General features: G+C 39.3%; 2 protein-coding genes across 4 annotated transcripts in view; one reads left to right on the top strand and one right to left on the bottom strand.

Annotated features, from left to right (window-relative positions):
• Positions 1-113: 113 nt before the first annotated feature.
• On the top strand, positions 114-3224 carry gins1 (GINS complex subunit 1 (Psf1 homolog)). The gene is made up of 7 exons (XM_051647683.1): positions 114-423; positions 514-578; positions 670-768; positions 848-938; positions 1050-1166; positions 2237-2311; positions 2410-3224. Exons 1-7 carry the CDS (start codon positions 349-351, stop codon positions 2476-2478), a joined length of 591 nt encoding a protein of 196 aa, XP_051503643.1. The 5' UTR covers positions 114-348; the 3' UTR covers positions 2479-3224.
• Positions 2647-23131, bottom strand: part of LOC127411846 (ninein-like protein) — a 42332-nt gene continuing 21847 nt past the window's right edge. Inside the window, exons 5-28 of one of the 3 annotated variants that reach the window (XM_051647672.1) lie at positions 22380-22446; positions 22082-22272; positions 21449-21601; positions 18659-18826; positions 18238-18374; positions 16540-16680; positions 16267-16441; positions 15543-15653; positions 15346-15435; positions 13001-13148; positions 12789-12857; positions 12580-12701; positions 12006-12361; positions 8211-9827; positions 7612-7716; positions 7456-7525; positions 6373-6657; positions 6133-6246; positions 5889-6035; positions 5652-5801; positions 5444-5557; positions 5102-5311; positions 4042-4155; positions 2647-3449 (exon numbers count right to left, since the gene is read on the bottom strand). In XM_051647672.1, the coding sequence (XP_051503632.1) occupies positions 3258-3449; positions 4042-4155; positions 5102-5311; positions 5444-5557; positions 5652-5801; positions 5889-6035; positions 6133-6246; positions 6373-6657; positions 7456-7525; positions 7612-7716; positions 8211-9827; positions 12006-12361; positions 12580-12701; positions 12789-12857; positions 13001-13148; positions 15346-15435; positions 15543-15653; positions 16267-16441; positions 16540-16680; positions 18238-18374; positions 18659-18826; positions 21449-21601; positions 22082-22272; positions 22380-22446 (5046 nt within the window). In that variant the 3' untranslated portion in view covers positions 2647-3257. The remainder of the gene's footprint in view (positions 3450-4041; positions 4156-5101; positions 5312-5443; positions 5558-5651; positions 5802-5888; positions 6036-6132; positions 6247-6372; positions 6658-7455; positions 7526-7611; positions 7717-8210; positions 9828-12005; positions 12362-12579; positions 12702-12788; positions 12858-13000; positions 13149-15345; positions 15436-15542; positions 15654-16266; positions 16442-16539; positions 16681-18237; positions 18375-18658; positions 18827-21448; positions 21602-22081; positions 22273-22379; positions 22447-23131) is intronic. The other 2 variants (XM_051647673.1, XM_051647674.1) reach the window with 2 other exon arrangements.

Raw genomic sequence — 23131 nt, 5'->3', positions numbered from 1 at the left:
AACAAAAGAACCCGGAAGGGGTGGGGCAGAGCGTTTGTTTATAAACAGTAACTTCATCTATACAACATTTCTTTAAAGTGGTACCATTTTACTTTTAGTTAAGACAAACCATTGTCACATTTTTTAAATGCTATGTGCGGCTACAACAATATGCATTCGTATATTAATTAGCAAAGTGACTCAGTGCTGATAATGTCCTATCTGACTCTCCGTAGTAAGTGAGGCTCACGTGATCATAACACAAATTTACCGCGAAAATCACCCTCAAGCGTCGACTAGACTACACATTTGTTAGCGCAGACTGCATCGTTACAATATTGACATTTTTGTCTTTTAAACACTTATATAATGTTCTGCGAAAAGGCAGTCGAGCTCATTCGAGAACTTCATCGGATGGGCGACGGTCAGTTGCCTGCGTTTAACGTAAGTAAAGCGCTGCACTTTTGTACAGTTACAGTTAACATATGGATAACGTGGATTTCTGTAACGTCTGTTTCTCTTCGTTTCCAACAGGAAGATGGCATTCGACAAGTTCTGGAGGAGATGAAAGCTCTGTATGAACAGAATCAGAGTGATGTGTAAGTGTCTGTAAGAAGTAAATAATTGGCTCCGGTCTCCTATATTGTGTGTTTCATTTATAAAGCATGATTCTGCTTTGATTTCTTGAAGGAATGAGGCAAAATCAGAGGGCAAGAGTGAGCTGATTCCAAGCATCAAGTTCCGCCACTGCTGCCTGCTGAGAAACCAGCGCTGTATAGCCGCATACCTGTAAGTCGTTCACTGTAGTTTGCTGATATTCATCCTGTACACGCATTCAAACACAGTCGTTTCCTCTTCTTCTCCACAGTTATGATCGCCTCCTACGAATCCGTGCTCTCAGATGGGAGTATGGGAGTGTACTGCCCACAACTATTAGATTTCATATGTGTGCTGAAGAGGTGGGGATTCATTTAGTGTGTAAAATGAATGTTCATTGTGATGCATTTCAGTATATTCAATTCAATAGCACTTAACTGATGTGTGTAATCCGATGTATAAATCACATGCAGATGGAGTGGTTTAATCAGTACAAAAAGTCCCTCGCAACTTACATGAGGTCACTTGGGGGAGAGGAAGGTTTGGATATAACACAAGATATGAAGCCCCCGAAGAGTTTATACATTGAGGTGAGTGATCTGAAAACTAATGGAAGTGTGAAATAAATGCTCGAGAGCATGTCAAAATCTCCCTTGCAATCATAAAATATACACTCACTGAGCACTTTATTAGGAACACTATGGTCCTATAAAGTGCACTACGTGGTCTTCTGCTGTTGTAGCCCATCCGCCTCAAGGTTTGACATGTTGTGCATTCTGAGATGCTATTCTGCTCACTACAATTGTACAGAGGGGTTATCTGAGTTACCATAGCCTTTCTGTCAGCTCAAACCAGTCTGGCCATTCACCTCTCTCATCAACAAGGCGTTTCCGGCCGCAGAACTGCCGTGCACTGGATGCTTTTTGTTTTTGGCAGCATTCTGAGAAAACTCTATAGACTGAAAATCCCAGGAGATCAGCAGTTACAGAAATACTCAAACCAGCCCATGTGGCACCAACAGTCATGCCACAGTCAAAATAATATTTTTTTCCCCATTCTGATGGTTGATGTGAACATTAACTGAAGCTCCTGACCTGTATCTGCATGATTTTATGCATTGCGCTGCTGCCACATGATTGGCTGATTAGATAATCACATGAATAAGTAGGTGTACAGGTGTTCCTAATAAAGTGCTTAGTGATTGTGTTTGGGTGAATCTTACAAAATTTGTCAAAATCATCTCATCTTTCACCACAAAATCAAAGTAATATTTTGTTTGTATAAAATCAAGTATAGTTGTAGGAAGATTTTGTTGCATTGTGATATAATTTTCATGACAATTAAGAACATTTCCCCTCCAAATTCCCATTAGTGTAATAGGAAAAGGTTAAGTATTTTATACTTTTACAGTTTGTTTTACTGCCTTCCAATTTTATGTAATTGTATAACTTTTTTTACTGTAAGTCCAGACACATAACAATAATGGGAATTTGTGTGCAAAATGTGCTTTATTGTCTCCACAATAATGTTCTAAAAATAGGTTTCTTTCTGAAACATTACATTTTTTTTTTTTTTTTTTTTACTTTAAATGTAACCCGTTTCTGTGAAATTAAATGGGAACATTTTCAGGGTTGATGTAGCTTTTCTTTCCCTTGTTTAGGTGCGTTGTCTAAAAGACCATGGAGAATTTGAAATAGATGATGGCACTGTTATTCTCCTGAAGAAAAATAGCCAGGTAATTATATTCTTTAAAGAATGTATAAATTAGCCTAGATGGTTTGTTTTGTACACTGCTAAATGCATTTCACCCTTTATTTCTTCTCTACTTCACAGCACTTTTTGCCCAGATGGAAATGTGAGCAGCTTATCCGGCAGGGTGTATTAGAGCATGTCATTTCCTAAAAAAAAAGACGTACATGTCCTTTTTATTTTTCTTGCAGTTAACTGATTTAAATGTAATTCTGATTAATCAATCAGAATGCATACAGAGAGCAATGCTTGTGTACACAGGTAAAACTTGGTCAAATTCTGTACAGTAATTAGTGGATACATGATGCATTTACAACTCAGTGGTGTCATGCTTTATTCTCCCAACGATTATCCAGCTCGTATAAACAAGGTGTACAAAAGAGACAATTCTTGCAACACTTTGATATAAATTATAAGTGTACATTAGTGCATCATGATTGAAAATTGTGCAATTTCAAGAGAGCATTTGTATCAAAACTGTACATTGTATGAATACTGTGCTTTTGGTTACTGCACATAAACAGGCATTAAAACAAAAAGAATGCTTCTGTTTTTACTGAACAGCCTGACGTGATCCAACAGTTAACATTTGCAGTTCGTACCCTACGTCACCGTTAACGCAAAGAGCAAATGGAATTAGTAATGTAACGTCCTTGACAATCAAACCTAAATGTATTGCAAAGATCTTGTTCATTGCTATTCATTTGCCTCTGAAGAGACCATAACACTTAAATTAACTTACAATTTGTCATTTTGTACTGTTGAACGTAGCACATGATTGAAGTAAAACATGTATATGTAAGACTTGCATTACTTGCACCTTCAGTTTAACACAAAGATTGCTTACTGGTTGCACCAAAACACAAAAGTGCCCTAGGGTGGGTCTTTTGCAGTCCAGTACAACAGGTAAAGGATTGTAGAAGGAAACCGCTCTAGGCAGTGAGGGATGCTGGGGCAATTTTGCGCAGCAGTTTATTAAGGGCAATCACTTTCTCCTCCAGGAGGAAGGATTTCATCTCTGCACTTTTCTGCCTTTGCTCAGTCACCTGTAGTGCCTTCATGAGCTGAGAGTTCTCCACATAGAGGTCCTTCAGCAGTAGATCTGACTTGGCATTTTTGGCCAGCTATGAGGAAGATAAAATGGATCAAGTAAAGTGGGAAGATTGCAATACTAGGCAAAATAAATGCTTTGTTTGGAACAGCATATGAACATACTACTACTACATTTCTACATACTGTGCACAGTATGTAAATTCTCAACACAACAGTCTGGCTTCGGAAGTATAGATTTCATTTTCTTCATAGCGGAATAGATTTTTAATAATAAACGTACAACCTTTAAAGACAGATCTACCGTGAGCTTCAATCCGAGGTGGTTTATCGATGGTATACTGTATGCTTCAGTTGAAGCCATCAGTCTGCGTTATATAGTTTTAAATCTAAAAACTACCCATGATCCTAAAGGGAAACGATCCACCAATCAAAGAATCATGGCGAACAAAGCGGCCACTCCCATGAAGGAATTGAATCAGAATGCTATTCTGAGATGCGGGTTGGCGCCGTTTTGGCGGCATGAGTGGGACCTACACAATATTAGGCAGGTGGTTTTAACGTTGTGGCTGATCGGTGTATGCATACTGTACAGTATTTAGTAAACTAGTATTCCATTCCAAACATAGCCTCACTTTCTCAATTTGGTTGAAACTTTAAGGATACCTGTTCTTTTAGTTGGTTGACTTTCTCCTGTAGCATCATGCGGGTGATTTTCAGCTTGGCATCAACCTCATCCATGCGCTCCTGCATGCTCCCCATCAATTTCTCATACTGTTCCTGTATTTTTTAAAAATGTTTTCAATGTTAACATGAAATATATGATTAAGGAGAAAATGTAAAAGATCCAGTGTTAAAATGTGTCATAAGCCCTTGCATGCATTTCTATGTCCACTAGAGGTTGGTGGTGGAAAAGTCAGGTAACCGATTAATCGGTCACAGATGTAGGGTAAACAAGAGTCCAAAATTAATAATATTCCAGATGCGGTTTATTTGGCAATCAAAATCTCACTGCTAACCAGACAAAAATGAAAATTTGGTGCATAAGGCAGGTCTTTTAACTATAAACAAGCCCAAACTACACCATGGACTCTCATTTTGAGATGACAGAGACATGGCTCTGTTACAGTCCTCTATATGCAAGCATTTACCAAAATAAGCTTTTTATAGCCTATATATTCAACAGATGAAGGGTTTTGTACATTTATATTTTATCTGATGAGGTTTAATAAGGAATAAGGCTAATTATCATTCACAAGATTTGAAGTATGTGCTAACAAGGGATGTTTCAGTATGATCGCATTTTTCTTTGCATGCCCTCCTTTCAATTTAGAACACTTGATTAACTAATCAAAATAATGAAATATGCATTAAAGTGAGGACAAAAATATGGATGAAAATTTTCGATGATGAAAGATTTAGATTCCGCAATTTCCCCACAAAGTGTCAGTGATTGATTTTATTTCACCTTTAGAGGCCACTTTTATAATGTAAAACCAAGATGTTCTAACTGTAGAATCCTCCAGCACCGTCCAGAGGAACACCGGAGGAATAATAATGAAAACAACCTATTGGCATAGATTTTTCCTGATAACCGATAGTTTCAAAAAGTAACTATCAGCACAGATTAATTGGTGAAACTGATACATCAGTCTTTCTCTAATGTCCACTCCCTGTTATATGGCCCAAGATTTAAAATTTAAAGTTGACCAGTGTGCAAGTATACCTGCTGAAGGCCCATCTGAACATTGGCCTGTTTGGCCTGAGAGCGAAGCAGATCTTCTACGTCTTGCGTCCTGCGCTGCTGCTCAGCCAGTTGAGTTTGCAGGTGGGCCAGGTGCTCTCGGGTGCCAGACCCCACCTGTTCTCGCAGCTCATGTACCTCACGTGTATGCTGAGCCTGGATCAGCGATAGAGCACTGTCAGCCCTTAGTGCCTAAACGACGAAATGCAAGAAACAAAAATTAAGCCAAATCTCTATTAGTTAGTTATCGGTTTTAGTAGTTTACACAAATTAATGGAACATTTTTGATCAGAACTGTATTTTGACAGACATGATTCTCCAAACCTGTTCAATTGCCTTTTGTTTAGCAGTCTCTAGCTCTGCCTGCGTGTTCCTAAAAGTGTGGCACTCCTGTGTCAGCCTCTGAAGTTCCTGCTCCTGAGTCTTCAGCTGAGCCACCTATAAATAAAATCCAAGTTTACATGAATTGAGGCTAATGTGAAAAAATGGTCTAATATTGCCATTGCAAAGCAATTAGGTCTTCCTGACAAACCTTATAAAGAAGCTCCTCATTCTGTGCTCGCAAGCTCTTGCACTCTTTCTGTAGAACACAGACTGCCGTCTCCTCCTGAAGCCTGTGGGTCTGATGTAACTGGTCTTTCTCTCTGCGCAGCCGATTCATGCTGTCTTCAAGCTCCTGGACCTGGATTTATGCAACAATGTTATTTATTCCTTTTATCAAATGATTCCAAAGAAACAACAAGTAAACCATTATGTGAAAAAAAGCTACCTTTTCCTGAGATTGTTGCAGCATCTTTTGATGTGTAGCTACCTCCTGGATGTGGAAATCCTTTTCTTGCCACATAGTCAAGAGCTGGGAGTTGAGCTGTTCTATCTGGGTTTCAGAGTTGCGGAGAGATTCCTGAAGCTTTTCCAGCTACAATAAGCACATATGGTGTTTTTAGCATAAAAATATATTCAACATATTCACTAGAGGAAAAGTGCTCCTTTCAAGAATGTTTAAAGCATCTCACCTCCTGGTCTCTATCTGCTATATCCTTCAACAAGTGGTCCTTGTCTTGCTCTAGTGCTTGGTTTTTTAGAGTCTGACTAGTCAATGCAGACTCAACAACTGTTAAATGCTGGAGCTAAAGAAATAAGCAGCAGTTTCAGTAATTCAAATCTGTAGCTGTTGCACAACATTGCTAAACTAATTTGACATAATATCTAATCTTAAACAGGTATATCCTAAAAAAAAAAAAATGCAACCATACCTTCTCATTGGCAGTTTTAAGTTCCCTCTCAAGAAGCTCCCTTTCTTTTTGCCATTGTTCCTGGAGCTTTAGTGTCTCGCTTTCCTTCTTCTGTAGAGTTTCCTGCAACTGTCTGTGAGAGGCAGCTGCCTTATCGTTCTCCTGACACATCTGTGCTAGCCTGTCAGTCAGCGTCTGGACTGCTCTTTGATCAGTACAGAGCTGGGAGCTCAGTTCAGCGTTCTCGCTGCTAAGCTTCAGGTTTCTTGCACTGAGATCAAGGACCTCTTCTCGATATTTGGAATTCTATTTTGATGGAAAAAAAACAAAAAAACAATTATAAAGAGGACAGGAAATGAGTAGCAACTGGGTGATTCTCACGAAACCTATCAAAAAAAAAAAAAAAAAAATTTTCCTATTTCCTATTTTACTCCAAAAATCAAACAAACAAAATAAATTATATTTTGTGTAAAAGGAAGTGAAGCCTATTCATAGGACCATTAAGATTTTTTACATTTTGACATTATTACTGGTCATTATGTTTTTGCAATAGCAATGTCTACATAAAAAAAAAAAAATAAATAAAACGAAAAACTGTAAAGTATTTATACATCATAATAGTACTACCTTTTATATTCTCTGATTTTTATTTGTTGTTGTAAATATCATTGTACAACATGATTATTTTTTCCTGTAAAATAATAAAAAACAAGACGACTTACAGTAATGAGAATCATCACTGAAAACAAACGAAATAGTAAAACGTAATAACAATTGAAAAATGTGCTCAAGTGTCCTGAAAATAATCCCAATGCAAATTATTTTTCTTATGCAAAACATAATTTCATATTTTTTGAACAGATTTGGAGTTAAATGTCCAGAGCTGCGTTTCCCAAAAGCATCGCAAGCTTAAGTTGATCGTAGAGACCACTGGCATCAGTGGTTTCAACAATCTACTTTGGCTTATGATGCTTTTGGGAAATGCAGCTTTGGACATTTCCTTGACAGATTAAGAGGTGTCGAAGGTCCTTCCAACATCCCAGATCCATGCTATTTAAATTTCAATCTAAACAAAACCAAGCACTTTATTGTTGCCAATCTTGCCTCTTTGTGCAACCTTTCCTCCTCTTCTCGAGTCTTCATATAATCTCTCTCCATCTCCTCAAGTTTCCTCCTGCAAATATGCAGTGAAATCAATGGCGAAACTAATAGGCTGTATGTCGCACAGTACATACAAGTTATAGTGGATGAATTCTTTACCTCTTTTTGTTCACCTCCTCTTCAAGCAACTTGACATCCTGCAGTAAGACAGCAAGCCGATCTTTCAGTGCACTATTTTCAGAGTTGACCTCATCAAGTTTCGCCCTAGATTCAGGAACCGAAAGAAAGAACACGACTCACTAAAAAAAAAAAAAAATATTACAATCGCCTGCTTCATTTTAAGTATAATTTCAGGAACAAAGATCTTTGACAAACATTCAAATTCAAAATTACAGCTGCGGAAGAGTACGGCGGCAAGCAAAACATTACTTAAAATTAATAGGATGCAAGAACACACTTTCAGTCAGAATATGTAACTGTTATTCATAGTGAGTTTTGAATCATGCTTGTCAGTGACAAAGTATCATTCAGTTAGTGAGATGCAGCATGAGGCCTGAAAAAGCACACATCTATGGTTAATAAAATCTCATTCTGTGACAAACATTCTTGGTAAGACATAATAGTAGTGGGTGATGACATTGCCTCTAAGGCAATAAACTCTTGGCATCCATACGGGAGAAATGGAATTGATCAATGCAGCAATGGTTAGTGTTTTTGGTCTGTTTCGACAGTCATCTACCAGCCAGAGATCCACAAACCTGTGGGGATTGGCTGGGTCCATCTCCAGTTCTAAAGCCATGACAAGCCCCTCCATCTCAAGAAGCTGTTCTTTAAATTGGATCTTCTCGCATTCAAATGCCGCCTCCATCTGCTGAAGCTCTGCTTGAGAGTCCATCAGCAATTGCTGTAGCTGGTTATTGGTATTGTCAGCCTCTTCCCTCAGAGAGCACAGCTCTCTTTTTTTGTCTTCCAATTGGTTGGTCAAAAGCTGAACCTGACTTGAGAGTTGACTGACGTTCTTAAACAGGTTAATCTTTAGCTGAACCTCGTTCCAGAGCAAATCCATCTCTTTGGCTTTGGCTTCCAGCTGACAGTTGAATTCTTGAATTTGGTGGTCTTTGTTTTGCAGTTCCAGTGTAAGTTTATCAATGTTCTCTTTAACTTTTGTTGACTCAGCCTCCATTTCAACTAACTGAGATGACAGCTGGTCTGCAATTCGCCGGTAACTAGAGTTTTCTTGTTCAAGGCGCCTTGTCTCTTCTTGCTCCGAGTTTAGAAGGGTTTGGAGCTCTGCAACCTTACCCTGTTCCATACGAAGGGAGCATTGAAGGTTTTGTTCCATCATGTTCATTTGATCCCAGTCCTCCGTGAGACTATTGACCTGCATTTGTAGCTGTTTGAGAACACTGCATTGACCCTTGAGCTCCTCTATGAGTCTGTCTCTCTCCAGTTCAACGCCGTTTAGCTTGGAAGCCTGCCTCGAAAGGTCTTCATCTCGGTTTTTCAATGCCTCATGTGTTTTTACCAAGTTTTCTCGAAGCTCTACTAGTTCTTTGTCATGTTCCCTCAACTGTGTTTGCTGTTGAAATGCATTGGATAGATGACTACTGCTGCCCTGCATCATTTCAATCTCCTTCTGCCAAGTCTCTGATTGGGACCTCAGGTTCTCCAACTCTTTTGTCAAATTGGAAATTTGATCAAGAAGCCCCTGTTCCTTCTCTTTTTCCTGTACAAGTTTCTCCTCTAGCTGCGATAACTTATCCTGAACAATTTTTTCAGTATCTTTCTGTATTTGCTCCTTTTGCCTTAGAAGCTCTTGCCTTCTATCTCGCTCAACTTTAAGCTTTTGCTCTACCTGAGACAGTTTATCACCAAGCTTTTGTTCTCTCTCATTTCGAAGCGCCATTTCCTTTTCATTGGCATGCAGCTCTGAGGTCAAACGTTGAATGAGGGCATCCTGTGCTTTCATGGAAACAGTGTTGTCCTCCAGCTGTACGCACATCTCTTCCAGCTTATCTTCTAGCCGTTTCTGTAGTGTGAGCAACTCCTCCTCAGCTCTGGATGCAAGCTCGGCTTGATCTTCCATGAATTGGATATGTTCTCTCAGCTGCCTGATCTCTTCCTGATGGTCCTCCTCCAGTTTCTTTCTTTCCTGTGCCACCCTACTACAGATCTGAGCTTGTTCTTCACCCCAACGCTCAGTGCTGAGGAGACGCTCCCTGCGCGCTTCCTGTTCAATCTCCTGTACTCGTGACTCCCATGCACCAACATCTCTGCGATGCTGCTCAGACTGCTCCTGCAGCTGGTGGAGTAGGCTGCGCTGAGCCTCACTGTGCTGAGCCTTCATGTGCAATAACTGCTGCTCTGCCTTCTCCCTGGGACACAGCAACATGCTACATTTTGATTACTAAATTCCCATGGGATACCATTTTAGGGTACGGGCATGTTGGTTAAGAGAATGAACATACAATTAAACATGACATGGTTCATTAGGTCATGTGCAATTTAGGATTTGTACCTGGGACACTGTCTTGGAGATAATGAAGGTGAGGTCCATATTAAGGTGTACAGTATTACTCTTCATTGAGAATAGTCAAAAAATGAAATTGTAAGTGGATACATCTCATGAAACCTGTCCAGAACATGTACAGGTCATATATACAGTATATACTGTTTTGTGACGAGGAGGAGGGTGTGGGCGGGCCGTAAGGATGGATACCCAGCGCCTGAATCATCCCTCTCCCAGCTGATTGGGAGAAGAGGAGCCAGAGATGCCAATTTGAGAGAGAAAGAGAAAGAGAGAGAAACGCACAAAGCTGTGTGTTTTGGCACAATAATTTGTTGAAATTCTAAAAGTCTTGTGATTGTTAATCCGGTTCCTGCCTCCTCCTTTCCCTTGAGAAAGAGACCTTATCTGTTACACTGGTGCCAAAACCCGGGAGGGAGGAGGGATGTGCTGTCAGAGAGCCCTCGCCACAGAGGAGGTATGGTTCAGTGGTACTGGAGCGGTTCGCCAGAGCCCACTGCCGTCCGCTGGGAGGTGAGGTCCAGTGCCATCGCCTGACGTCGCGGAGGACCGCTGCACATCTGGCTGAGGACCAGTCAGTTTATTTTTCTTTGGTTGGGGTCTCTCTTTCTCTCTCTCTCTCTCTCTCTCTCTCTCTCTCTCTCTCTCCCCTCGTTCCTACCCAGGTTCCCAGGAGGCGGGGAAGACCAGCCGGCAGAAGGATGGCCAAAAGGGCAACGCCTCCCCTCCAGGAAGGTGGGCGGGGGGGGGTGGTAAGTCAGGCCGGTTGGTTCCCCAGCCTGAATCGTGCGTTGGGGTTATGTGACGAGGAGGAGGGCGTGCCCGGGCTGTAAGGATGGACGCCCAGCCCTGAATCATCCCAATCAGCCGGGAGAGGGATAAAGAGGACCCAGTGATGCAAGTTCAAGAGAAAGAGATGCACAAAGCTGTGTGTGTGTGCATCATTGTTTAGGTTGAAAGTCTTCGTCAGTGTTTTATTAAAGTCTTGTGATTGTTAATCTGGTTCCTGCCGCCTCCTTATCTTTTACATGTATATACAGTATTATGAAATATATGTACACACACACACCAGAGAGAGAGAGTACTGTGCAAAAGTTTTAGGCACTTGTGAAAAATGTTGCATAGTGAGGATGTCTTCAAAAATAATTCCATAAATAGTTTTCATTTATCAGTTAACATCATACAAAGTCCAGTAAACATAAAAAAAAGCTAAATCAATATTTGGTGTGACCACCTTTGCCTTTAAAACAGCACCAATTCTCCTAGGTACACCTAAACACAGTTTTTCTTGGTTGCTGGCAGATAGGATGTTCCAAGCTTCCTGGAGAATTCCCAACAGTTCTTCTATCTATTTAGACTGTCTCTTCATGTAATCTCAGACTGACACGATGTTCAGTGGGGGACATGTCATTTGTTGCTGGACTCCCTGTTCTTCTATATTATTCTATTAACAAAAGGAATGTTTGGGAGTCTAAAATGTATATTTACTACTGACACACTAAAGCTGAAGATATAAATAACCATCTTAAAACAAATGCTTTTGTGAAACATCTTATGCGCCTAAGACTTTTGCACAGTACTGTTTGTGTGTGTGTGTATATATATAATACGTGAATACAACAAATACTATCATTTGAATATAAAACCATTCTTTTTCATTTTTATGGTAATAAGAATTATGCTTAATTATTATGAAAATAACATTAAAATGCAAAAAATCTGGTCCTAAATGGGCTTGATTTGAAGGGGCAAAATATATTCCTTATTTCCTTCTTTTTGATTGATGTGTGAAATATGACCCCTGATGTGTTCTTGACAGGTTTCATGAAATTCACCCATATAGAAACACGAGATAATATCACAAGATTGAATAGGAGTCTGAAAGACTGTGTCTTAGCATTTGCACAGACCACCTGGCTTCTCACAAGGTAGATCTGTTCACCATCTGAAGTGGATGAGCTGTAGCTCTTCACTGAGCTTAATCTGATAGATTTAAGATCCTGAAAATGTTTAAGCATCTACCTACCTAACAAGCAGCACCTCCTGGTCCATTTTTAGCTTGAGTTCTGCCTCCAGCTGTTCTTTTTCCGAGGTAAGGCGCAATACAATGTTACTGATCTCGCGAGCATAGTTCTGCTCCAGTTCGGCCTGCTCGCGCTGAATGCGCCGCTCCTGCTCTGGACCCATGACTCTTCCAGCAGTCCTACCCCTCTCTGCTTCCAGTCTTTCAATAGCCTGTCGCATCTGGTCTACCCGCTCCTCTGCCTGGGCTTTTTGGTCCTCCAATTCACTGATCTCCATCTTAAAGCTTTGCGAGATGTCCTTTCTCTCAACCTCCATATTCTGACGCATCAGCTCCATACTGCGCTCATAGAAGTTCACCTGTTTTCATGTAAAAAAAAAAAAAAAAAAAACATGTAATGACATTGAATGGTGGAAGAAAATACAAATTTCACTCTACAATATCAGTTAACTTAATCTCCATTCCAATGGATAATTATTTTGCATGACTTTTGGAGCTAAATTAAGGGGTTAACTAGTACCCATGGCAAGTGCACATCTAGGAGGATTTACAAAGTGTTTACATGTTACGCTTGTACCTTGGTCTCCAGCTGGATTTTTAAGTCTTGAACTTCCTGCTCGTATCTTTCTTTCAGCTGCTCCATGGCCAGTTCTGTCTTGATGCTTACAGGGGGAGACAAACTCTCCAAGAAACCCAAAGCTGCAAAGACATGCCAAAGCAAACCATGACCAATATGCAAGAGTATTTCATAAAGAAAGAATAACTTTGTTTTTCATAATTCCTCACCATTCTTGTTAGTGACCTGAAGCTTTTTTCTGACCTGAGGAGATGTACCTTTCTTCATTTCAGGATCATCTACAGAACAAAACAGACAGGAGAGCCATTAAATTCAAAAGAGAAATATTTTACTAAGTGAAAGTAGATCACGAGAGGTATAGAATAAAATTCACAGCTAATTGAACTTTGAATGTACTGCAATATACAACTGGTGAATTTACCAGAATCTGATTCAGTGGTTAAAGCTTTTCGGCTTGACCATGTATGACCAGAGAGGCTGTCCCTTGATCGTCTGGTTCTCCTTCCTGAGCTCTGAGACTTCAACAACTCCAGGTCTGACTGTAACTCGTCATTCCTGTCTTGCAGCTCCTGCATTTTTGTGGGGCAGAGAAACTGTCATTTGCACATGTAAAACCTTCTGCATTTAGAAACGCACAAAAGCAAAGTTATGAATTTGCAAAATCATTGAATTTACAGCTAAAAAATAATGACAGGTTTTCAAAGAAGTTCACAAACACTCCTCTATAATGCTCGAAGTACAACTTCAAACAATATTTGTACTTTTTTTATTTTTTTAAGGAAATCTGAGTGGTTCTTGCCTGTGCAAACTCACTGTAATGATACTACAGTGAAGTGGGTTGTTGCCAGGGCATTGGTAAGGTGTTCAGAATGGTGCTTAGCATGTTACTATGTTGCTAGTGTATTATAAGTGGTTGCTAGGGTGTTATGGGTGGTTGCTTACTAGTTAAGTGAAAAGATTTCACCCTCAAATCTACAGGTGCATCTCAAATTAGAATGTCGTGGAAAAGTTCATTTATTTCAGTAATTCAACTCAAATTGTGAAACTCGTGTATTAAATAAATTCAATGCACACAGACTGAAGTAGTTTAAGTCTTTTGTTCTTTTAATTGTGATGATTTTGGCTCACATTTAACAAAAACCCACCAATTCACTATCTCAAAAAATTAGAATATGGTGACATGCCAATCAGCTAATCAACTCAAAACACCTGCAAAGGTTTCCTGAGCCTTCAAAATGGTCTCTCAGTTTGGTTCACTAGGCTACACAATCATGGGGAAGACTGCTGATCTGACAGTTGTCCAGAAGACAATCATTGACACCCTTCACAAGGAGGGTAAGCCACAAACATTCATTGCCAAAGAAGCTGGCTGTTCACAGAGTGCTGTATCCAAGCATGTTAACAGAAAGTTGAGTGGAAGGAAAAAGTGTGGAAGAAAAAGATGCACAACCAACCGAGAGAACCGCAGCCTTATGAGGACTGTCAAGCAAAATCGATTCAAGAATTTGGGTGAACTTCACAAGGAATGGACTGAGGCTGGGGTCAAGGCATCAAGAGCCACCACACACAGACGTGTCAAGGAATTTGGCTACAGTTGTCGTATTCCTCTTGTTAAGCCACTCCTGAACCACAGACAACGTCAGAGGCGTCTTACCTGGGCTAAGGAGAAGAAGAACTGGACTGTTGCCCAGTGGTCCAAAGTCCTCTTTTCAGATGAGAGCAAGTTTTGTATTTCATTTGGAAACCAAGGTCCTAGAGTCTGGAGGAAGGGTGGAGAAGCTCATAGCCCAAGTTGCTTGAAGTCCAGTGTTAAGTTTCCACAGTCTGTGATGATTTGGGGTGCAATGTCATCTGCTGGTGTTGGTCCATTGTGTTCTTTGAAAACCAAAGTCACTGCATTTGTTTACCAAGAAATTTTGGAGCACTTCATGCTTCCTTATGCTGACCAGCTTTTTAAAGATGCTGATTTCATTTTCCAGCAGGATTTGGCACCTGCCCACACTGCCAAATGCCCCAAAAGTTGGTTAAATGACCATGGTGTTGGTGTGCTTGACTGGCCAGCAAACTCACCAGACCTGAACCCCATAGAGAATCTATGGGGTATTGTCAAGAGGAAAATGAGAAACAAGAGACCAAAAAATGCAGATGAGCTGAAGGCCACTGTCAAAGAAACCTGGGCTTCCATACCACCTCGGCAGTGCCACAAACTGATCACCTCCATGCCATGCCGAATTGAGGCAGTAATTAAAGCAAAAGGAGCCCCTACTAAGTATTGAGTACATATACAGTAAATGAACACTTTCCAGAAGGCCAACAATTCACTAAAAATGTTTTTTTTATTGGTCTTATGATGTATTCTAATTTTTTGAGATGGTGAATTGGTGGGTTTTTGTTAAATGTGAGCCAAAATCACCACAATTAAAAGAACCAAAGACTTAAACTACTTCAGTCTGTGCGCATTGAATTTATTTAATACACGAGTTTCACAATTTGAGTTGAATTACTGAAATAAATGAACTTTTCCACGACATTCTAATTTATTGAGATGCACCTGTATGTGATAATCTGGTCCCTAGATATGACTTGGGTCCCTCCCTTAATTTAAATCTATGGGTTTTTTCCCACCTGTTCATCAGTTAAAAATTGTAAGCCAGATCATTTGCCATTTTTGACAAGTCAAAGCACAACTCTCCAAAGCACAAAAACCCTTCACTTCAAGAAAATACATTACCACCATGCCATAAACATACTCAGTCTCGCTCATACCCTGCACTGCTGCTCATACTCCTTAATGATCTCTGAGAAGTGCTCTTCTTGATTTAGCAGTCCTGTCCCATTTGGATCAAGGCCACCATACTGTTCATTAAAAACAAGCACAGATCAATTATCAGTAAAGAATGAAAGCATTAAAGTTGAAGGGATTTCAAGCTTCAGCAAACAGAACAGATACTCAGATGTGTCACCTTGTCCTGTAACAGGTGGTCTAGTTCTTTCTGTAGTTTAGAGATGGTGCTCTCAGCTTCAGACAGCTTTTCCTTCAGAAGACTGACCTCCTCCTCCAAACGACTGTTCTCCTGTAACAGAGCTGGAGTTATTTAACCTGACACCACACTGACATGCTCAAAGAAACATACACCACTAACCACAGCAGATCACCTCTTCAATGAGTCTTGTTCTGCAGCTACAGATTGTAAGGTAATGGGACAGTTGTCAATTGCATTCTATGAAGACTATGATGGCAAATTTATACCATTACAATATTATTTCTAAGTTAAATATTCAAATGGCAAAATAGAAAATTGTGTGGCATGTGTATCTAGATGAATAAGACAATTTATACGACTCTATAGTTCAGCTTCTGTAGCATTCTGAGGTCAAATATTTGTGTATAATAATCACTAGTGTATAATTGACCGTTGTCCCAGGCAGCCTGCTACATACAATACCTACTCATTCTTTATTAATACTATTTTCTGCATTTACTGGCCAAATGTGCTGTCCATCATTGACTGCTTTTCCTTCACTATCCTGTACAGACCATTAAAAACATTTTTTAAATGTCTGGTTTATAAAGAAATTCCTACGTAAGCACCATTTGCATTTGTCTACATACTACTGTCAAGCATTTAAGCATAAGTCTTTAGATTAAAAGTTTTTTTAAATCATGACAAATATAAATTTGGTTACCTTGGCAGCAGTGCAAACTTCCTCCTGTAGACTAGCATCCTGAGCCCTGAGCAGCTTTATCTCTTCTCTGAGTCTCTCCCGTTCCTTCTCTACCTGCTCTAGAAGCACCTCACTGTCATACTCCGACTCACTCCTCAGTGCTGAAAGCTTATCCCGGAACTCCTGCTCCAGACCCCTGCGTCAATGGAAGAGACAAGGACATTGTAAAACACATGCACATATCTTCCACAGATGTGACGACATAGGCTATTCTGCTCTTGGCCGTACACTTACTTGATTTTAGATTCATTGAGAGACTCCATGTTGGCATGGCGATCATCCACCTCTCTGACCAGCTGCAGGTTGCGGCGGTCAGCCAGTTCCAGGTCAGCCTTGGCCTTGTCCCTCTCCTGACCGGCCTGGTCTGCAAGAACTCTAAAGTTGGAACACAAAACCACCACACCATAAGATAATTCATTCTGATGCATCTTTTGTAACAAGTTAAACATCTTAAAGGGACAGTTTACCCATTTACTCACCAAAGACTTTCTCTTCTGAATTTCTGAAGAATATCCTGGAAGTTCTTTTCCATATAATTCAAGTGAATTGAGACTGATCATTTCAAGATCCAAAATGACAAAAAAAAAAAAAAAAAAAAAAAAGCACCATAAAACTAGTCTGTATGACTCATGCATTATATTTTTCTGAAGGCATACAATAGCTTTGCTTGTGGAACAAACCGAAATGTATGCCATTATTCACTGATAATCTTGTCCTCTGCCAAAGCTCTGAAATAAACTGCCAAAGACGTATGGACTAAAATGGTGCGTCGACAACAAACACTATTGGATCTTGCATGTCTCTTTATGTGTTTTATATAATCATATTTTAATTTGAGAGTTTGCTTCGAGTAATATATAGTGTAAAGGAATAGTTCACCCAAAAATGAAAATTCTCTCCATTTACTCACCCTCATGCCATCCCAGATATGAATGACTTTCTTTCTTCTGCTGAAAACAAACAGATTTTTAGAAGAACATCTCAGCTCTGTAGGTCCACAAATGCAAGTGAATGGTGATCAAAACTTTGAAGCTCCAAAAAGCACATAAGGTCAGCATAAAAGTAATTGATACAACTCCAGTGGTTTAATCCATGTCTTTTGAAGCAATCCAGTCATATTGCCATTGCAGTCTCTTAGCACGATAATGATTTCAAGACTGATTACATTCCAAGTGTTTGACACATTCGCAGAGTGCTAGATGGCGCTATAGGAAGTGTAATTGAGCTTGAAATCATGATCGCCAAGGAGACCGATTTCAATATTTACAGTGAAATGTAGTTACATTTTGGTTTGTTCTCATCCAAAACTGCTTGGACTGCTTCTGAAGACACGGATTAAACCACTGGAGTCATATGGATTACTTTTATGTGGCCTTTATGTGCATTTTGGAGCTTCAAAGTTTTGGTCACCCTTCACTTGCACTGTATGGACCTACAGAGCCGAGATATTCTTCTAAAAGTCTTTGTTTGTTTTCTGCAGAAGAAAGTCAGTCATACACATCTGGGATGGCATGAGAGAGTAAATGACAGAATTTTCATTTTTTGGGTGAACGGTTTCTTTTAGCCATACTGTACGGACCACTTTTTTGGTGCTTTTCTTTCATTTTGGAGCTTTACAGACCCAGCTCCCATTCACTTTCATTATATGGAAAAGAGTGGCGATAGCAATACGGATTTGGAACAACATCAGGGTGAGTAAATTATGACATTTTAATCTTTGCGTGAAATATCCCTTATACTTAAAGGTGTTTGGACAAGAAAACAAAGACACCTTGTAATTGTTTCAACTATGATAATTATACCACATAAATAATGCTGTTTGACACAATGGCATCTTATCACCTCCAGGTGGAGACAAAGATACAACACAGATCCACTACAGCGCAACCATTCACTCAAATTGCCATGCTCTTCACAGTAAGTGACACTCACTGCAAGTAGTTGATCTCGTTCTTGTAGGAGACCAGAGCAGCCTGATGGATGCCGTTTCCACTGACCAGAAGCTCATTGTCCAAGGCCAGAGTGAGTTCAGCCAGACACAATCGCTCCTCCAGAGAAAAGTCTAGAGTCTGCAAACAGGTTCACAATCCGATTTTTATGCAAACATGTATATCCTTAATAAGCTGCACGATTTGAGGTATTATTCATGTCAATCACACAAACAATGCAGGACAAACTATGAGCCAAACTGTAATACTTTTTGTTAAGAGGTTTGTTTAAATTCTTAACCCAAGTATGAACAATATTAGTGATGCCTGCCTTCGCACAAACCAAATATTTCTTCTCATGGGTTGTCATTTGGTAGCCATTCATCCACATTATTCTATGCAGTAACATCAAAGCACTCTGTTACCTGTAGAATATCCCTGCTGTTGTGAATGCCCTCCTCCGTCCAGAGGGAGATGATTTTCTCTGGGCTTGTGCATCCCGATCCATCATCCAGCCGGGTCAGCAGCCTCTGACCCACAGTGGCTGACAGTAATGAAGGGGAGGTGGTACGCACCACACGCTCCTCAAGGGCCTGAGAGAGCAGAGGGAACGACATGAGAAAAATAAAAAATGATCCAGCAAAGTCAGTTCTCCTCTAAAATCTGCAAAGAAAACCACTGAAAAATTTGATCTCACACTCCCTCCTCACAACGCTGTCCTTGAAATGCCAGAGCAATAGCCTCAATCACGAACAAAATGATTGCACTGACCACTAATAAAAGTCCTTCTGCTGTCGTAACCCCTAAGCTGGCTTAGCCTCATTTTAGTTCCAGTCACTGCAAAACATTCTTTCAACTCTGTATTTGTTGAACTTTTGAACATTTAAACTGATCTCTAGAATCTTTAAAATCTAAATTTGGCAAACAGCGTCCATAAAAAATCCTTAAAGGGATAGTTCACAGAATCATTTAAATTCTGCCATCATTTTACTCACCCTCATGTCGATCCAAACCCATATAGCTTTCTTACTTTCGTGGGACAGAAATGCTAAACCATATTTTAGAGATTGACAGCCTCAGTTCCCATTCACTTTCACTGTATAGGAAAGAGCAGCAACATTCTTCAAAAAAATTTCTTCTGTTCCAAAGAATGTAAAAAAAGTCATATGGGTTTGGAATGACACAAGGGTGAGTAAATGATGACAGAATTCTCACTTTTGTGTGAACTAACCTTCTAAATGAGAAAATCTGGATGTTTTTTTATTTGATTTGTTTGCCTGGTTGCACTTTGGATAAAATCCTTTTGTTGGTGATTTACCTCAGAAATGTCATTACTAAAGGACTCCAAACTGTCTTTACATTCCCATGTAAAAACACTGCATGCAGGTATGAGGCCTGTGGTGCAGTACATCTCCTCAGAGCAAACAGCAGGTTTGGCCATGGAACAGAAAAACATTATGTGCGCTTTGCTGAGAACTGGAGTAAAAAAGAGGCTCCACCTTCCCAATTAAGTTAATTGGTTCCAGTCTCTGCAGTCCTCAATAACTTGGCTTGACATTGAAGTTCTGAAATGAATCCTTTTTGACAGTCAGGCAATAATTTAGCTGCCTCTTTTGTCTGTCTGCTATAAAAACACATGAAAACACTTTCCAAAAGATCTTGGAGAAGCTTTGGTTGTTCATTCTTTCAGAGAGAACAGCAACCTTATTGATCTATAGGTGAGAGAAAAATGGTAGCAAAAGATTTACTCCATTATTTCTTGTATAAAATCAGCTCTGTTACAAACTTCCTTTTCTGGCATGCATTAAAAACAGCTATTTTTGCAATATTTCCATTATTTTCCTTTAAAAGGGCCCATAAATGTTACATCTGCATAATGTGCATACAGTTTTCCAGTTGTGTATTGTTCTGAAACACTGTGCAGCCTCATGTGACTAATACTGGTACTATTCAAGTTTGAATGTCATGTCTGGAATATGTATACAGTAAAAATACTGCCGGAATTATCGCAAATAAGACTTTCCCTCTCAGTAGTTGCACATGAATGACTGGGAAACGCAAAGATCATTTTAATATCCAAGTTTCCCAATTGGGAGGAGTCGTAAACTTTCAACATGGTGGAGGAGAGGTTTCTGAAATGAAAATGAATAATTTTTTCTAATTACAGCTAATTGTTAGCGCTTGCCATTTTGGTCATATGCCTTTCTGTATATCAGCAACCATTTGATGCATGTTATACATTTTTACACTGTGAAAATAGCTTGTATTTGACCAAAATACCAATATCGTCAGCAAGCTATGTCAGTAGTATTGTGGTGTCAAAATAAAAGTTCCTCAAGAAATATGTATGAATGAACCTAGCATCGTCCATGTTTCCAGTTCTTTCCGACAACAAATCAGGTGAACACCATGCACTCATAATTACCACTTCAGAAGTGGGAAGTAGGATCATTCTGATAGCACATGAAGGCAACAATTGTCTGGGAGTCATGTTGTGTTTATAGCTGTTACAAATCCTTTTCAAGCTTCTCTCAGAATTTATCATGTTAAAATAATGTGCTTGCTCTATTTTTGCAAAAAGTAATGCGTAAATATTCAAATGCTACTCACTCACACATAACCAGAGGTTCGGGCACACCTGCTCTTTTTTTTTTATTTTTTTTTTTATTACTATTTTCACATTTTAAAAAAGTATGGAAATTATATAGTGACTAAAAAGTGTTAAATATTAATTCTAAAATATATTTGTATATATTTACCAATGTCTGTACATATTTTATTTTGTAGTCACCTTTACAGCTCGGATTAAACCTGGATTACAGCTCTGCACACTGGGCATTCTCTCAACCATTTTCATGAGGTGCCACCTGGGATGCTTTTGTCCATTTTATCAATTGCATTTTTTTTTATAACATTTAATTTTTGTCAAGAAATCCATACATAAGTACTATTTATATTATTCTACAAAATTAGTATCAAACATTTAAGGTTAAACTTTCAGATGAAAAGTGTTTAAGATTAACATGAAAAACATATTCCGTCAAGTGTGTCCAAAATTTTGACTAGTAGCGTATAACTGCATTGAACATAACAACGCTTTCATTTGAACATAAACTTCATATGCACATACAGAATAGTCAGCAAAGCTGTTTTCCTTTTGGTTGATATTGCAATAGAAAGCAGATATTAACATGACCATGAGAGTTGATCCTGACCTTTGAGACAGACCACTGAGGTTTGGGTCGGGCAGGGGTGGAGGTAGAGATGGGTGCAAGGTCATGTTGTCTGAATAAACCGCTCTGGAACTCATTGAGACTGACTCTCCCGTCCTGATCTTTGTCCAGTTTCCAGAAGAGAACATCTAACTCCTGTGCACAGACACAATGAACTACTGTAAATGTCTCTATAAACTCTGTAAAACGTATAATAAGTAGCAAACAAGCAGTACAGAGTAGATAAGTTCAGAATGGAATACTAGCTTACTATTTGTTGAATACTGTACATTATGTGCTGTATACACAATTTTTTTTTTTAATAGTGGGTGAAACTGTATGTATTATTCCATGTTCATCTTTTGCAATTTTAATTACATTTTTAGCATAAGTTTTTTTTGGCAACCCTATCAAATAATGATTTAAAATAAATGTAAAATCGTGTCTATAATTACTTTATTCGTCACATTAGAAATGTGTGCTCTACTGTATACTGCTCATTTTGGCAAATGTAGAAAATAATTTGCATACTATATACTGCAGAAATAAAAGCAGTACATGCTTTTCCGAAAATGTCTTGGTATTTTACTTGGTTGATGTGAGTACTTATGAGTACAGAATGTTACATGACTGTACCTCTGATTTTAAGTCCTTGAGGCCGATGTGGTCACAGACGAGTGACAGCTCCTCACGGTTTAATGATCCTGCGGCGCCAACCCCCAGCTCCTCCCATACTGTCCTCACCTGCCCATCTGTCACTTCCTGTTGAGGGTCGGGGGAATGCTGAAGACTTCCTGTGCCATCTTGATTCCAGAGCTTCAACTGGCCTTGGGTATACAGTTTTTAAATTTGATGGAAATAGAGCAAAATTTGTATTTTTGCACAAACCTTCTATATGAATGGCACTGTTCCAAAACATAGAAATATTCTGTACCTTGTGCCACAAAATAGTGGTGTGTGGACTCCTTGTTGCTTCCTGTATCCTCATCTGACTTGAGAGTCTGTAAATAGTGTATTTAACAGTTAAAACATCACTATGGAACAAAATACTAATGTACTGCACAGTATATACTGCATACTCACAAATACAGTGGCAAGAAAAAGTATATGAACCCTTTGGAATTACTTGCATTTATGTATCAATTTGTCTTAAAATCTGGATTGATCTTCATCTAAGTTACAATAATGTACAAACACAATCTGTTTTAAGTAAAAACACAAATTACTGTATTGTTCTTGTACATATTGATTACATCATTCAAACATTCACAGTGTAGGTTGAAAAAAGTATGTGAACCCCTAGGCTAATGACATCATTAAATCTAATTATCTTCAGGAGTTGGCAAATCTGGCATCCAATTAATGAAACTAGATCAGAGGTGTAGGTTAGAGCTACTTTGACTTATAAAAAGCACTCAAACATTTTGAGTTTGCTATTCACATGAAGCATCTGCTAGCGTGGACCATGCCCCGCAATAAAAGAGATCTCAAAAGACCTACGATCAAGAATTGTTGCTTTGCATAAAGCTGGAAAGGGTTACAAAGTTATCTTAAAGAGCTTAGATATTCATCTGTCCACAGTTAGACAAACTGTCCATAAATGGAGACAATTTAGTACTCTCCCTAGAAGTGTCCGTCCAGCCAAGATGACTCAAAGGGCACACCATATGCTCAATGAGGTAAAAA

Source organism: Myxocyprinus asiaticus, chromosome 21 (genome assembly GCF_019703515.2).
Source record: "Myxocyprinus asiaticus isolate MX2 ecotype Aquarium Trade chromosome 21, UBuf_Myxa_2, whole genome shotgun sequence".
NCBI lineage: Eukaryota > Metazoa > Chordata > Actinopteri > Cypriniformes > Catostomidae > Myxocyprinus > Myxocyprinus asiaticus.
The sequence above is the reverse complement of the archived record's forward strand: the minus strand, read 5'-3'. Positions and strand labels throughout refer to the sequence as shown.